Source organism: Lissotriton helveticus, chromosome 5_1 (assembly GCF_964261635.1).
Source record: "Lissotriton helveticus chromosome 5_1, aLisHel1.1, whole genome shotgun sequence".
Lineage (NCBI taxonomy): Eukaryota > Metazoa > Chordata > Amphibia > Caudata > Salamandridae > Lissotriton > Lissotriton helveticus.
In genome coordinates, this window is record NC_136065.1 from 1325908038 (window position 1) to 1325924225 (window position 16188).

At 47.8% G+C, this 16188-nt stretch overlaps 1 protein-coding gene across 2 annotated transcripts in view; it reads left to right on the plus strand.

Annotated features, from left to right (window-relative positions):
- The window catches only part of LOC144755356 (receptor-type tyrosine-protein phosphatase V-like), a 704907-nt gene that overhangs the window by 353537 nt on the left and 335182 nt on the right, over positions 1-16188 (plus strand). For both annotated transcript variants that reach the window (XM_078644168.1, XM_078644167.1), the window contains one exon: positions 14902-15177. In XM_078644168.1, the coding sequence (XP_078500294.1) occupies positions 14902-15177 (276 nt within the window). The remainder of the gene's footprint in view (positions 1-14901; positions 15178-16188) is intronic.

Genomic DNA, 16188 nt, shown 5'->3' on the forward strand with positions numbered 1-16188 from the left:
ACCCAGCCATATGCAAATCATTCTTGATCCTGTTCAGCATGGGAACATTCTAGCCCAAACTGCCAAGCCAGGTCTTTCCTGGACCGGAAAAGAGCACTGGGACCGGTTTTGGGGTAACACCACTCATCAGCCAGGCTAGCTTGAATCCAGTGGCATAGTGAGCAAGGGACCCATGTCTGGGCATACCCTGCCAACTTAGGGCTAGGGGTGAATGTTTGACAATGTTCAACATTTCGTCCATCATCTTTTGGTGTTCTATTTTTACAACATCCTAAGAGTATCGCAAGTTTTACCAGGACTCTTCACCTCATTCAAGTGTCATGAAATTGTGTTGAGTGATTTTTGTTATAGGTGCCACATTTATGTCTCTATTGGAACTAGCATGGAGGGAAAGCACGTTTAGGATCTTCCTCCCACCCCTATTACATTTGGCCCCATTACAGATCTTGGCGAAACACTCCAGGATCAAGTCGGTGTGAATGGCCTAAACTTAAGAGTGGGAGTGCCACGTAGCCAAAATTATAGGACTCAAACTCTGACTTTCTCAGTGATAGAAGTGGGCGGGGACGGAAGGGCACGGCGTGCCCCTACTTCTAAAAAATTGTTCAGTCCGTTCCCCTACTTCTTGCTTTCAAAAAAGCGTCCCGGGACGGCAAGAATAGTCCAACTTTAAAATGATAACTTTTTTCTTTCCGCTTCCAGGGGCTGCTCGCACTTCTCTGTTGAAGTCCAGAGGCTGCAGCAGCCCCCGCCCGCCCTGAGCTCGCGCAGGCCGAGGGCAGGCCATTGTCATTCCGATTGAGGCAGATTAGCCCCTTTAGAATGACAATGCGCCCGCCCTCTGCCTTTAACATATCAAGTGCCCCTGAGATCGGAGTTGATTAGTGAGGAGCTTTCTCCAAGCAGAGTACTGTGGGGAACTTGACACCTTTGTCAATGTTGTACACGGAGTGAAGTGAACTGGGCAGGAGCAGTGACCACAGTGACCGGACAGAAGAGGCGACAGGAAAGGAGAGGTACTAGGGCAGGAGAGGTGTCAGGGCAGTAGAATTGACAGGGCAGGAGAGGTGACGGGGCAGGGGAGGTGACGGGGCAGGGGAGGTGACGGGGCAGGGGAGGTGACGGGGCAGGGGAGGTGACGGGGTAGGGGAGGTGACGGGCAGGAGAGGTGACGGGGCAGGGGAGGTGACGGGGCAGGAGAGGTGACGGGGCAGGGGAGGTGACGGGGCACGAGAGGTGATGGGGCAGGAGAGTTGACGGGGCAGGGGAGGTGACGGGGCAGGAGAGGTGACGGGGCAGGAGAGGTGACGGACAGGAGAGGTGACGGGGCAGGAGAGGTGACGGGGCAGGAGAGGTGACGGGGCAGGAGAGGTGACGGGGCAGGAGAGGTGACGGGTCAGGGGAGGTGACGGGTCAGGGGAGGTGACGGGCACGAGAGGTGACGGGGCAGGGGAGGTGACGGGGCAGGGGAGGTGACGGGGCAGGAGAGGTGACGGGGCACGGGAGGTGACGGGGCAGGGGAGGTGAAGAGGCAGGGGAGGTGACGGGGCATGAGCTAGAGCGGTGAAAGGACAGGAGCGGTGAAAGGACAGGAGCGGTGAAAGGACCAGGAGCGGTGAACGGGGCAGGAGGGAGCGGTGAACGAGGCAGGAGCAGTGAACGAGGCAGGAGCAGTGACGGGACAGGAGAGGTGATGGGGCAGGAGAGGTGATGGGGCAGGAGAGGTGATGGGGCAGGAGAGGTGATGGGGCAGGGGAGGTGACGGGGCAGGGGAGGTGACGGAGCAGGGGAGGTGACGGAGCAGGGGAGGTGACGGGGCAGGGGAGGTGATGGGGCAGGGGAGGTGACAAGGCAGGGGAGGTGACGGGGCATGAGCTAGAGCGGTGAAAGGACAGGAGCGGTGAAAGGACCAGGAGCAGTGAAAGGACCAGGAGCGGTGAAAGGACCAGGAGCAGTGAAAGGACCAGGAGCGGTGAAAGGACCAGGAGCGGTGAACGGGGCAGGAGGGAGCAGTGAACGAGGCAGGAGCAGTGAACGAGGCAGGAGCAGTGAACGAGGCAGGAGCAGTGATGGGGCAGGAGAGGTGATGGGGCAGGAGAGGTGACGGGGCAGGGGAGGTGACAAGGCAGGGGAGGTGACGGAGCAGGGAGGTGACGGGGCAGGGGAGGTGATGGGGCAGGGGAGGTGACAAGGCAGGGGAGGTGACGGGGCATGAGCTAGAGCGGTGAAAGGACAGGAGCGGTGAAAGGACCAGGAGCGGTGAAAGGACCAGGAGCGGTGAAAGGACCAGGAGCGGTGAAAGGACCAGGAGCGGTGAAAGGACCAGGAGCGGTGAAAGGACCAGGAGTGGTGAACAGGGCAGGAGCAGAGAACAGGACAGGAGCAGGGAACAGGACAGGAGCAGGGAACAGGACAGGAGCAGGGAACAGGAGCAGGGAACGGGACAGGAGCAGGGAACGGGACAGGAGCAGGGAACGGGACAGGAGCAGGGAACGGGACAGGAGCAGGGAACGGGACAGGAGCAGGGAACGGGACAGGAGCAGGGAACGGGACAGGAGCAGGGAACGGGGCAGGAGCAGGGAACGGGGCAGGAGCAGGGAACGGGGCAGGAGCAGGGAACGGGGCAGGAGCAGGGAACGGGGCAGGAGCAGGGAACGGGGCAGGAGCAGGGAACGGGGCAGGAGCAGTGAATTGGGCAGGAGCAGTGAATTGGGCAGGAGCAGTGAATTGGGCAGGAGCAGTGAATGGGGCAGGAGCAGTGAACGGGGCAGGAGCAGTGAACGGGCAGGAGCAGTGAACGGGCAGGAGCAGTGAACGGGCAGGAGCAGTGAACGGGCAGGAGCAGTGAACGGGCAGGAGCAGTGAACGGGCAGGAGCAGTGAACGGGCAGGAGCAGTGAACGGGCAGGAGCAGTGAACGGGCAGGAGCAGTGAACGGGCAGGAGCAGTGACTGGGCAAGAGAAGCGACGGGACAGGAGAAGCGACGGGACAGGAGAGGCGACGGGGCAGGAGAGGAAACTGGGCAGGAGCAGTGAACGGGGCAGGAGCAGTGAACGGGGCAGGAGCAGTGAACGGGGCAGGAGCAGTGAACGGGGCAGGAGCAGTGAACGGGGCAGGAGCAGTGAACGGGGCAGGAGCAGCGACTGGGCAAGAGAAGCGACTGGGCAGGAGAAGCGACGGGACAGGAGAAGTGACGGGACAGGAGAAGCGACGGGACAGGAGAAGCGACGGGACAGGAGAGGCGACGGGGCAGGAGAGGAGACGGGGCAGGAGCAGTGAACGGGGCAGGAGCAGTGAACGGGGCAGGAGCAGTGAACGGGGCAGGAGCAGTGAACGGGGCAGGAGCAGTGAACGGGGCAGGAGCAGTGAACGGGGCAGGAGCAGTGAACGGGGCAGGAGCAGTGAACGAGGCAGGAGCAGTGACGGGGCAGGAGAGGTGATGGGGCAGGAGAAAGAAACAATGGATTTAGGCCCAGATCTCTGTACTGGGGTGAATGTATGATATTGTTCTGCATTCAGTTGTTCTTTTTGCTATATTATGATTGAGCAGCTAGCTGGCGACATGAATATGAAGGAGCCTTTGTGGGTTTCCGTGAGTATAGATTCTCCTGAAGAGTTCCTTTCTCTTCTGAGCCCTGCATAACACGTGTACAGGAGGAGCCCTGTATTCATGACCTCAATGTTTGAGACAAAAAATAATCATGGATTTCTGAACATTGAGTAAAAGCATTAAGGTAACATGTTGTTCCTGGTTAGTGTTTGCTTTTTCCTGAATTAAACCTCAAACATGTTTATCCATTGTTTTAATTAAATAACGTTATAAGCTGTAACTGGTCAGTGAAATGCTAAACGTACTAAAAATTGGTATGTTTTGCTATTTCTAGCCACGCCCCTGACTCCGCCCACTGATTCAATCTTCGGTTATTCCCGCCCCCTGATTCTCCACCCACAGTTCCCCTACTTTTTTTTCCCCACTTCGACCACTGGACTTTCTAATATAGTTCCATATAAAGATATATGTTTATAGATATGTTTGATGCAGAGATTTGTATACAGAACCGAAATGCCATTATAGATATAACTATAGAAGAAGATTGATGGAATAACCATTAAAACAGGCAGTCCTTAATTTGTAAAAAAAAAAAAAAAGTGCAGATGGCCAAAGCTCTGCTCAGAAGTCCGTAACTGGTGCAATTAAAAGTCGGCGTGCAAATACCAAGGCTGGTAGTCTAAAATCCTCCTCGTGACTCTTTAATCCACTACCAGACACTGCCTGCCTCTGTCTAACTCTTGCAGGTTCCTGTTGTCTCCCTTCGTGACGGTTTTGCCGTCTTCCTCTGTCTTTCCGAATTGTGAGTTTTACCCTCTTTGCTGCCTGTAAACATCTGATACGAAAAAATAAGTGCCAGTCTCTAAAAATAACTGCCGGTGGTCAAGAGGTATGCAAACACTGCATTCAGTCACTTTTGACACTAGCAGTATTGCTGAAAAAAGCCTTGAAATGTTTGTCCTTTTGGCTGAAAAAGTAGGTACGCAGCTTCTCCTCAGAAGCACTTATTGCCACGTGAAAACCGACAGGACATTGGATAAACAGCTCTTTAGGAGCAGCTGAAGTATCGCACAACAGTCGCAAGATTTAAAATGAGATTTTGGAAAATGTTTCCTGCCAAGAGAGCAGCAGGAATGTGGTTTTATGTTTTTATTAAGGACAAAGACAAGAAGTTTTTTTGTATCCGTTCTAAGTTGGCAACAAGTAAAAGGAGTTGATGTATTGCCTGCAAGAGTCCAAAGAGTAAAACAGCAAGGGCTGTTCTCTTTTGTAAGGAGAACACAGATTTGTTTAAGACTCACTAAATATGAGATTGTTTTATAGCTCGTTCAGAACTATTGCAAAGGAATGAAACTGAGGCATATTTAGACAGACTGGTTTGCGCCTCATCCCACAGTTGTGCCGAGCACTGAAGTCCGTGTTATATAAGTAAGGGGTTTGAGTTTCACAGTGTCTAATTTAGCTGCTAGATCGCAACTAATTCTCATTTATTTAACTTATTCTTGAAACCAAATTGAAGGGTTGTGTCACACATAAACACAACTAAGAACTGGCGATGTCGCCCTTCCGTGTTGGAGACATATTTCAGACTGGGCAGTATTACCACAAATGCCCCCTCTCAATTTTTCCCTCTCAAACGTTTCCACGTCACCCTTGAAATAACCCCTCCCTCTATTTGTAAGGAGAAGTGCAAAGGGTCCCTGTGTCACCATTCTCCATCATAAGCCTGCGCTATCCACATTCTGACCTACATCCCTTTCCCTTGTCGAATAGCCTCAGAGCAGTTGGCAGGTTTCCTCCAGATCTCACCTGGTTACATACATTATTAGGGGCTTAAATGTAACGAAAAACGTATCTATGTTCCACATGCTCTGGCAGATAGAATTATAGCCTTTCTATTCCCACTGTGGTCATAGTCTCAGATACTATAGGCCCATCATTGGTGCTTGCTGCTTCTTCCAGTTTCCCCTAATGGCCAACCTCTTCTCATGAGCAGTCGATATACTAGCTTCCAACATTTTCGACTCATGCATTCCAAATTGTAGTTCGTTGACCAGCGAGGGGTCCTCATGAATCTGGATTCCCGTGATATGCTTATTAGCTGACTGGAAATAATTCCAAACATTTGGAGACCGGAACCCACATCAAATGTGCAATGCCAATCTCTTTTCTCCCAAACCCTGTCCAACATTTTTTTGGGAACTTGATTTTCAATTTAACTGGGTGTAAATATCATCCACTCTTCACTGTATATGCTGACCACCTGACTGCTATCACTTTTTCGCTAATCGCTACCAACAGATAGCCCTGCCCCCTCACAAAACTCTCTGGTTAACTTCTTTTCCCACTTATTCTTGCACTACCAGACTGGTTGAGTTTGGGGTGTACTAAACATCCTTTAGCGGGATGACAAATGCTAAAATTATTTTTAGAGGGATGACACCAGTCCTCTGGTGCCACCATGCTTGAAAACTCTGATTCCTAATCTGCAGTTGGAGATCCCAGTGTCTCAGCTGCTGCTATCTACTGAGCTCCACCTAAGAAATCCCAAATTGAAGCTTGCAGACCTTGAATGGTTTGCTGTTGTGGCCCTGCAACATGTTTAACACTATGGTGCTGTCCCCATCCGCTCAACTTCGGTGTGTGGAGTCCACATCTTCAGGCTAAAAGTAAGGCTTATAATTTATGGTCGTGTGTGGGGACAGGTAAACATGCCAAGGATCTGTCATGGAGTCTCAGATGTTAAGCATTGCACAGGTTATCGTACTACAATTTACATTAGGCAGTCTGCACCGTTTCAGCAGCAACAGAATATACAGTAGGTTTTATTCCGGTATTCCTTGATCTCCTCATTACAAAATGCTATTTTTTTTACTTCATCCAGTTCAGATTTTATATCTTTTTACCATTCTCTTTAAAGGTTCTAGAGCGAGGCTAAGGTCTGTCTTCTTCAGAGTGTCACCCTTTTTGGATGCTGTGTTTCGCTGTATTCCTGTCGGGTTGTCACTTGCAGGGGATTGGTCGACAGACAAGGCAGATAGATTCCAGCAGTTGCACCATTCCTCTATGTCTTTTAGGGAGTGAGGACACCAGATCGTACTAAGTATACATTTCATACTTACAATGCTTCTAGGGGTGGTCCGAATTTGCAGAGTTTTTTTTAGCGTAATCACGCGGAATTACATTAAAACTTTGCCTGATGCTTCGGAATTCCACGACAGGCAAAGTGGGCATTTGGTGCTATTTTCTTAGTGCCGAATGCACCGTCACATCTAAAAATGGATGCGAGGAGGCATTTTGTCCAACATAATAGCACGGTCAACAGCCACTCTGCACTCTTGCATACTCTGCAGTGATTAAGACTTGTAATCACTGCAGAGTATGTAAAGATGTATGAGTGACATGCAGTGGTTTCTAAACTTTAGAAATCACTAAATCATTTTTAATTCTGCCTTTGAAGCAGCAGAATTTCTATTTATCAGTAATTCAGTATTTACAATAGTAAAGCGGAAGAATCAAAATTCCTCTGATTCCGTCGGCAGAGTTAAAAACTCTGCCCGGGCCTCCATGGTTCCTCATCGAAGTCTTCAGGACTCGGGCCAGGGCCCGGGAATAGGGCATAGATACTATTGTCAAGTCTTCACTAAGGTGCTAGGAGGAGAGGGGGATACATTCAAGTACCTGCAACCTAGTTTCTGGCGCTTTTACCAACAGCGTTCAGTCCGCGTTGTTCTCTCAACTGTCATGAGGTGTACTTTGTATACCTTTGCCAGCTATCCTCACCAGCACCTTTCCATCTTGAGGGGTATCACCCCCTTAATCCTGCATCCACACTTCTCTCCAGTTCGTAAAACAATCGGCTTCACTGCACTCCACATCAATTTTCCATGGAGGCCTGTCAGACACTTTGCAGCACACTGATCTCACTGGTGCAACTCACTGTGTATCAGGATCCTCAAGTGTCAGCCACCACTCAGGGTCAGTGCTTCCCATGGAAGCTTCCAGAATTATCTGCTGTGCATCGTGCCATCCTTCACGACACTACAGTGTCCCTTCACCTGAAAGGTCAATGGAGCAGTTCAAAATGCCACAAGGAGCAGAGGTGCCAGACTGGGCCAATTTGTCTAAGGCCACACAAGTCGCCTTCTTCCCAGTAGCGGCTGGCCAAATGGTCATGCGTGCTTAGGAAGTGCCTGCCACTCCTCCCTCCCCCCCTCCGCTGTGTGGGCCATCCAGCTCGCCACAGCACTGCAGAAGCGTACTGAAAAATAAAATAATAACATGCTGTTATTTTACTTAATTGTTCCTGTGGAGTGGCTCTCCTCCACCTTAGCAAAGGAGCCGCACTACTTCTTCCTCTGCTTGTAGCTGACACCACTATTCTCTCCAATTCAGGTTGCGGCTTTTCCTTCTGTGTATGCTGTTAGTCCTGCCCAGTCGATAGTCTTTGTGCTGCTCAGGATGCGGGAAGCATCACTTGTTGAGGCTCTCAGATAGTGGACTCATCTTCTCTTCCTCCAGTTGCTGCTGTCCACTTCTTACTGACCCCTTCGTTGGTCTTTAAGTTTCCAGTGATGCTCTACCCTCTCTTACATTACCCAGGCAGTAAGATAGCGTTCTCACAGAGGCGGGCCCAAAGCCATCAGTTGAGGAAGGTTAGGCTTCAGGGAGCACCACTTTCCACACAGTGTGCTATGACTACAACACATTCCTGGGCATTTTGATCACATAAATCAGACATTCAAACAAAATATCTTTTTCAAAAACGGTATAGTTTTTGTTAACTCCCCCAAAATCTAGAGTTCTGTAGAAATAGGACATCCGAGAGAATCTTCACTGCACTCCCTTCCTCTGCTGCCATGGGTACAGTTATTATTAAATGATGGCTCCCAGAGATTCACTGCTGAAATTTTTAAGGATTCTACGTTGAAGTTGTCTCTGCAGTCTCTTCCATTATAAATGAAAATGGTACAATGTCAACTATGAGAAATGACCTGATCGATAAGAGTGAAACAGCCGCAGTTTCAGTATATCCCCTGCTTGTCCAGGAATGCACGGACCTTTGTGGGCAGCCTTTCTCCAAGAGCCTTCAGTACAACACTGTCCACCACCATCAGTGCTTGTCCATGAAGGCTCACTGACACTTCAACGTCACTTATGGAGTTTCCGGTTTGGGCTGCACACCAGCCCCCACTCTTGCCTGGCGCGCTCCACTTTTAACGCACGAAAGCAGCAACTGTTCACTCCTTGTGTGCCCCCTCTTGTTGCATTGGACAGCGTTTCTTGCTGATATGTTAAGGTGTCCAGTAACTGCAAATAAAAATGCACGCATGATGCATTGTCATTGAAACACTGGAATACGTTCATTAGAAGCTCTAAAGAGTCACTGATCGTGGGGCCTAGCATTAATGGTGGTAGACAGATGACCGAAATCAGAATCAGCGTTATTCGGCTGACAAACAGCCATTAAAGAACATAGATATATCCATGAATAAAATTGATCAGAGGCCCAACATTCCCATAAAAATACAGATAAAAACATAAAACATGAGTAAAATAAATTAGCTAAAAATCAGACACACAGAGTAAGTCAAAGTGCATAGGGCTTCTGGGCCGTACAGCTGCCCGGAGGAACAGACTTGCACAAAGGCAGATTTCGTTATCAGATAATTCTCGCAAATGACAAGGATTGCAAACATTTTTGATAGTTTCTAAGCCGCGGAAGAGAGGTATATGTTACTTTGTAGTATAAAATGTATAATAACCACAGAAGAAAATAAAATGAATCATTCATTGGTTGGTTGGACACATTGTTACAGGGATATGTTCTACATCCCAAATTATGCTGGTGCCCACGCGGGAAACAGAGTATTTAATCGTACCAGCTTTAAAACGAAATAAAAGGAAGCGCTCCCAACACCCACTGGTGTTCCACAGAGAACTAGTTCCAACGACCCTAGAACTGAGATATATGTTACTCCTACCACTTCAGGTTTCTGCGCTTCCTCGCCTAGCCTTTTAGCTTCTAACTGTTGTATCGATAAGGCCTGGGCTAAGGGCTTATTTCCTGCTCACGTGAGATCACGTGCGCCTGCCTGTCCCAGAGAAAATGTTCCATAGACCAAACCCTTCTAGTGTTTTATCACATACGCCAACAAGGGATGGAGAGACGTTTATACCAGCCCAACAGTCGGAAAAAATCTCCTTGGGACTGGGAGGGCGGCTTGTTTTGTTCTCTTAATGGAGAGCCACAGGAGCAGGCAGGACTTTAAGTGGGCCGGGTCTTACCGGGTCTGAGCACTGGCAGTTTTTAAAAAAGGGCCTCTAAACGGGTCCCTATCGGGCTCTGTTTTGTGCCCTGGCACAGGCCGCCTGTTTTTTCCAGACTGCAGTGACAGCAGGCACATCGATGTGCACGTGCTCGCACTGCTCACTAGTGCAGAAGTTACGGCATGACGTCCTGCAGGTGAGCGTTGTAAGGGAAGGGAAATCCTTTAAAGAGTCATTTTCTATCTGGATTTCCCTTCTCTTTTTGAAACTCAGGAGCAGCAGCATTGTCGTGGTGTCACCAGGGCTTGAAGTGAAAGCTTTTTCAATATTATATACAAGCTATAGTTGCTGCTTATTTATCTTATGCAACTAACAGCCATTGATAAAGCCAACAATCCTGCTTGTTGTGGCCATGATGTTACTTGTTGTCATATATCTGGATGCAGTGACAGAAGCAGCAAAATACAAATCGGGCAGCACACTATGCGGAGCACAGATTTTTAGCTTACGTGTTATAACGCCCTTAATTACATTGGCCACGCCCCTGGGAGACCCCTCAGTTTTTTCATCCCACTTAAAGCCCTGGGAGCAGGTGACGAATACGTATTTGGTCGTGTAAATGTGTTAAAACAAACTCCCGATGGCAAACAAAGTGGGAGGTCCATACAGGCACTACAAGAATTCTCCTACAAAAAGTTTTTCTTCCCTTTGGAGTATCAGCCGGTCACTGAGTCCCCAAATCCCAGCCCCGCAGGTTGCAATAGGTGTACACTGGACGGAATATATTTGTAACAAGGGTACAAGCACCCTCTCACCCGGTGGAGGTGGTAAATTAAGGAGAGAACCAACAGCGCTCGACAGTTTTGGACTACTCGGCGTGGTTTGGGGGTCCCATGAGACTGTAGAGCTAAAAGTGACCCCCAGGTGAGAGAAAGTGCTAGTGCTTTGTAGCGGGTTTAAATCTACTGTAATAGGAAAGGAGGACACTGTGCACTTCGGGCCGCGTGACACTGTGAAAGATTTGGCAAAATGATTTGTTAAATCAAGTTCTGCCACAAAACCTGCGAATGAACGAACGAGGAAACGTAGGGCTTTGAGAGTGTGGGTGATTTACGCAGCTCCGTCCGCCTAAAGGAGTACAGGGAAGGTGACGTTGTTTACCTTTGGTACATAACATCAGGGGTACACTTAATGAGCTCTGAGCTGAGGTCGTTTATATATAAAATAAATAGCGAGGAGGCAAGCATGCACACTTGGTGGACCCCATGTCCTGTGCTAAATTCGTCAGACACTTCCCCATTAGCGCCAAATCTAAAATGCTTTTCCTTGGTGCAAAGATATTAAGGTGTGAAAAAGTGATGAATCCATCGCCATTTCTGTGCTGCGGGAGTCCGACGATGCTTAAGAGAGCGTCAGCCTTCCGGCCCCTCCTGTTGTCGAGGTGGATGCTGGGGGACCGAGTCCCACCCCAGCAGGGCCTCCGTGAAATACGGGCGGGAACAGGAGCAGAGGTGCAGGCCTCGGACGGCCTCTAAGTATCTGAAGTCGTGCAGGATTTTGGAGTGAGTCTTTTTTTGGTTGCTGAGAAGATGGTCGAGAGGGTTTCTTTAAAACATTATCTCTCACTCTCTCTCTTTATAGCGCTACTCCATTCACTCACGCTCACTTCTGTGATCTGTATGACACACATTCTTTGCAATAGGCACATTAACCCTCTGCACTTCTAGGATGAGTCAAAAAATGCCACAAACCTCCCTCTCTTTCCAGCAGGACCACTAATTGCCAGAGTTATCTTGGCAGTTTTATTGCTGTCTAAAAACTGCTGGACACACAAGGAGCTCTGCAGCGCGTGCTTTTAAACCTATAAGTTATTTTTAAACACCCCCGCCCCCTTGACGGCGAGCACTGACCTAAAACCGGCCCTGGGTGGAGGCAATGGACCTAAAGATATTCAATATGCACAATTGACAGTGATGTTAGTAACACCTGTGATTTATTAAGCCATGTCAACTGCAGCAGCAAGAGATACATTAGACCGTGGGTTAAGATTGACATTATAGGTGAGTAAGAGGTCCTTGGGCAGTGTGCGTCGAACGCATCTGATCAGTTGCCTATGGGCATGCCTCGTCAGTGAGGGTCACCTATGGAGAGATGGACATGAACGCTAGGCAGATGGTCCTGTCCTTCCTGGGGAGGATTCTCACTTAGTATACAATCTGTCATCATTATCACCGAGTTTCTATATTGCTAAAGCCACTCAGGCCATAACAGTGTTCAAAGAGGCGAGTGAGACTAGAGCAACGAGGTTTAATCAATGATGAAAAGAGGGTGGAAGCTGCTGCCCGGACAGATGAGGGAAATGAGTTAAGCAGAGTTCAAGCTTCAGAAGCGTAGGACTTCCCTCCTGCTTGCAGTGGTTTATATGAAGATCTGTGTTGTGAGAGGACAAACCACGGACACTTCTTTATCCTGGAAGTGAACGCTTTCATCGGAAGCAAATTGAGCTCACATAATCCCCGGGCTTCGGTTTAGCTCCAAACTAACCTATGCCCATAAACAACGACATCCCCTCTCCCCTAGCACATCACACACCAGCTAATGCTCCAAGGCTAACTCCCCCATAACTTCAGACTTCAACTCTTTCTACACATGTTAACTCGCTGCTCTAACCAGCTTCCGCTTCTAGCCTCCTTGCTCTTAAAGTACACCCCATGTTTGTACCCCCCTTCCTGCGCTAGGTCCATTGTGGTTTCCTTGTCCATTCTTTGAGACCATCGCACCCTCCACTTTTCTAGCCTAAATCTTCCCTGCTATCCCTTTGGCTTTGTCTGAGCTCTCTCTCTGCTTGGTTCCAGCAGTAACATTTTCACTTTTACAAACCATTATTTCGGCACAACCTGCATCCAGACATCTCCTAAAACCATGTAACATGGCGAGTGGTGAGATTTGTTGCAGGGAGGGCTTTGACTATCCATCTGCACTTGCGCAGAATGTCATTTGCCAAAATGGTGGCTGCGGGACACTCACATCACACTCTTCTTAGTCGCTACATGCCTTCCCCCAAAATCACTATGCCGCAACAGTGGCTCACTCTCCTAAATACCCATGCATCGGTGTCAATGGTGGTTCCCTCCCATCCGACCGCAACCCACATTGCTGGACCGTAACATCCTACAAGGGCATAATGACTCAAAATGCACTAGTGCTCGACCATGAAATGATTTTTGTGTAAGGGTCATTGTCTTGAATCTCAGATTCATATTAACCAGAAACCAGTACACAAGTCAGCACACCAGTGTTAACTTTTGTGGATGTGCTTAATTGTTTTGCTCTGAAATTTTGCAAAACCTTAAGGTTCTGAATGGGTTTCATAAAATGAGTTTGTTAATTAAGACTGCAATAAACATAACTGCCAACAGTAGGGGTGGGAGTAATGCGTAATTCCATGTAGCATAATCATGCAGATTTATCTAAGAATTTCATGAAATGACGCAGAATTACTCAAAAAGAGTAATTCTGCATTTAACGCTATTTCTTAGTGCAAAATTGTCCCCTTGAATTCAAAATAGAAGTGAGGAGGCATTTTGAGCTAAGAAATATCACTAAATGTAACAGAACATGAATGATGAGCACAAGCAGTCACTCGCGTTCGCTAAAAGTACTCTCAGTGTAGAAATTTCCCTCAACTTACTCCCGGCATGTATCGCTATCTTCTCAGTGCAAAATACACGCTTGCATTCAAAATGGACGTGAGGATGCTTTTGCACTATGAAATAGCACTGAAGGGCTGCAGAACACGAATAGCGAGCACAAGTGGCTACACGCGCTTGCTAAATGTGCTCTTGCAGTAGGATGTTTTCCCACAAATTACTCTTAATTACGCTATCAGAAGTAATCATGTTATTATAGATAATTCCGTGTTAAAGAATGACACGGAATACCTGAAATTACTCGGATTACTCAGCCGTAATTGAAATTTCCCTCAGGCCCAGTCAACACCTCACCTTTGTAGAGAACTTTATTTTTATTAACAGTTTTCTCCCATAACTGTCCTAGGGAAAGCAAATGGATGCCTGTGTTTTGTGATTGCAGAAGGAGTGCGTGGATGGCTTGAGAATTGCATAGGAGTGACTGACTCAATAACCACGTACTGACTTTCTGGAGACAGTAGGTTATCACAAGTTGACAATTTCCCAGTAGTACCTGTATGAGTAGGGTCAAGTAAAATAGATTCTGGCCCAATTTCACATTCAATATAGGGCAAACCTATACTAACCAAAACATTACATTAATAACAGTTAATCTTTGTGTTCATTTTCAAAACGCCCTTGGAAACGTAAAGGTTTGTTGGAAAAAAACATAGCATTTTTGAAATATTAATGTATTAGGCCCTGTCCCTGTCTGGTGTCAGCCTCCTTGGGAGAGCATTAACTCTTCATTGTAGGTTGAGCACCTCATTCCATGTCATCATAGTGACTGCCTCCAGTCCTGATCTTCACACCTGCAAATCATTGATATCAGATGAGTCTGGTTTGCTCAATGGAACCAAACCAAGAGAACAACACCCAGAATGCATCAGGCTGCAACACAAAAGCTCAGGAGTGGAAACTGTCCTGAATGACCAGGTGTGAGGGGGTTGGCCTACCGTATTGTCTTCACCTGTGACAATGATGATTGTAAATCGAATCTGCAATAATCAACAAGTGAGGGGAAGGATGAGAGGGGCTGGATATTGCATTCCTGTTTGTGTTCATAGAAACATAGAAAGTACATTTTTCCCTATTCTGCCTTTACCACTTGTGTTGATATATTGTTTCGTGCTCCTCAACCCTTGCATTTTGAGTCATATGTTCACGCTTTACTTCTGAGCCTCTGGCTAAGAAAGAGTAAGTTACTGAAGTAGAGAAGCAGTAATTCTGGAACATAAGCAGTACCAATAATAGAATCCACAGACCGCTACCAACCTGTGCCCTTCTTCAGTTGTGCTTAAAGAATTGATTATTTTCATTGCCTGGTGCGACCTTGAAGATGTTGAAGATTATGTGCCCAGGATTCTCACGATGTGTGACTCTTCCTTCCAGATCCTCTGGCTCCAGAACAGGTGACTCTCCTAACCGAGGAAAACAGCAGCATCCTCAGAGCCTCCTGGCGGGTGCCTCCTGTGGGAGCATCCTGTACTCACAGGATCGGCCTCTCCGAAACAGAATCACAGATATTAGTGAGAAACACGACTGATAACAGAAACACAACTGAATTACGCTTTGACGGACTCATCCCTGGGCGTCAGTACTCGCTTCAGATCTCCACGCAGGCCGGGTCGTACAACTCTCCCACACTGACAGCATCAAACTGGACCTGTAAGTATATAAGCATCATATACCCACAGGGGATGGGCCATAGGGTCACTGATGGCAATATGCAGGTGTGCATCCTTCTGGACACATCTTCTCTAGGTCTGCTGTGTCTGTGTGCTCTTACACCCTTTCTGTTTAGTGTGTGTGTATGTCTTTGTTCTTGGTTTGAATGCGTGATCCTGTGTATGAAGAGTGTAGTTTAGCCTTGGTGGAATAATCTACCCAGTTTATCCTACCCAGCAGCCCCGGACCCTTTAAAACACGTGTAGCCCTGGAAGGCTTTTAACAATAACTAACGTACATCAATGGTACGGACAAAAAATTATTTTTGTGTAGTAGACAAAGTGAGCCAGTGAGCATGGCTACTATGGGCTGCGCCATGCTTCCAGTATTGTAATCCCTATAATCTACAAATACTGTTCTGCACCATTTTTGTAGACTGTACTTAATACACATTCTTTGGCACAACAGTACCGCTCTTCACACTGTGCGTAGTACAGTATAGTGTGCCAGGTCTCTATATTGTCTATATTTACTGTTTGTATACTTATTGTATGCACCCTGCACATGTATACATTTTGCTGTATAAGATGTTGCTTTCGTCATTAGGAATACAGGCTGGTATTTGGGATGTGGTTTTAGCAGATTCGATCTGGTTTCTTTCACCATTGCCTCACTTTATCAGTAAAAAATCATGTCTCTCATCGCTGCAGCGATCTGCCTACAGTGAAATGACTAAATGCGATGACCATCTCTGACTTGTAACTTCGTCTGGTGCCGCCTTTTCTTTGGCCAGTATTATAGTGAATTCAAACAGTAAATAACCTTAGCTGTCTTCCATTCCCTAACTTTAAAACCACCTCCTTATACATCTAGAGCAGGGTTCTTCAAAGTCCTGGCTAGCCAGATCCTTGCCAGATTTTTTGCTTTTCCCCATTTAGATAAATGTAGTTATCTCAAAAATCTGGCATGGATTTGACCCTCTGGACCGACTTTGGAGAACCCAGATCTAGA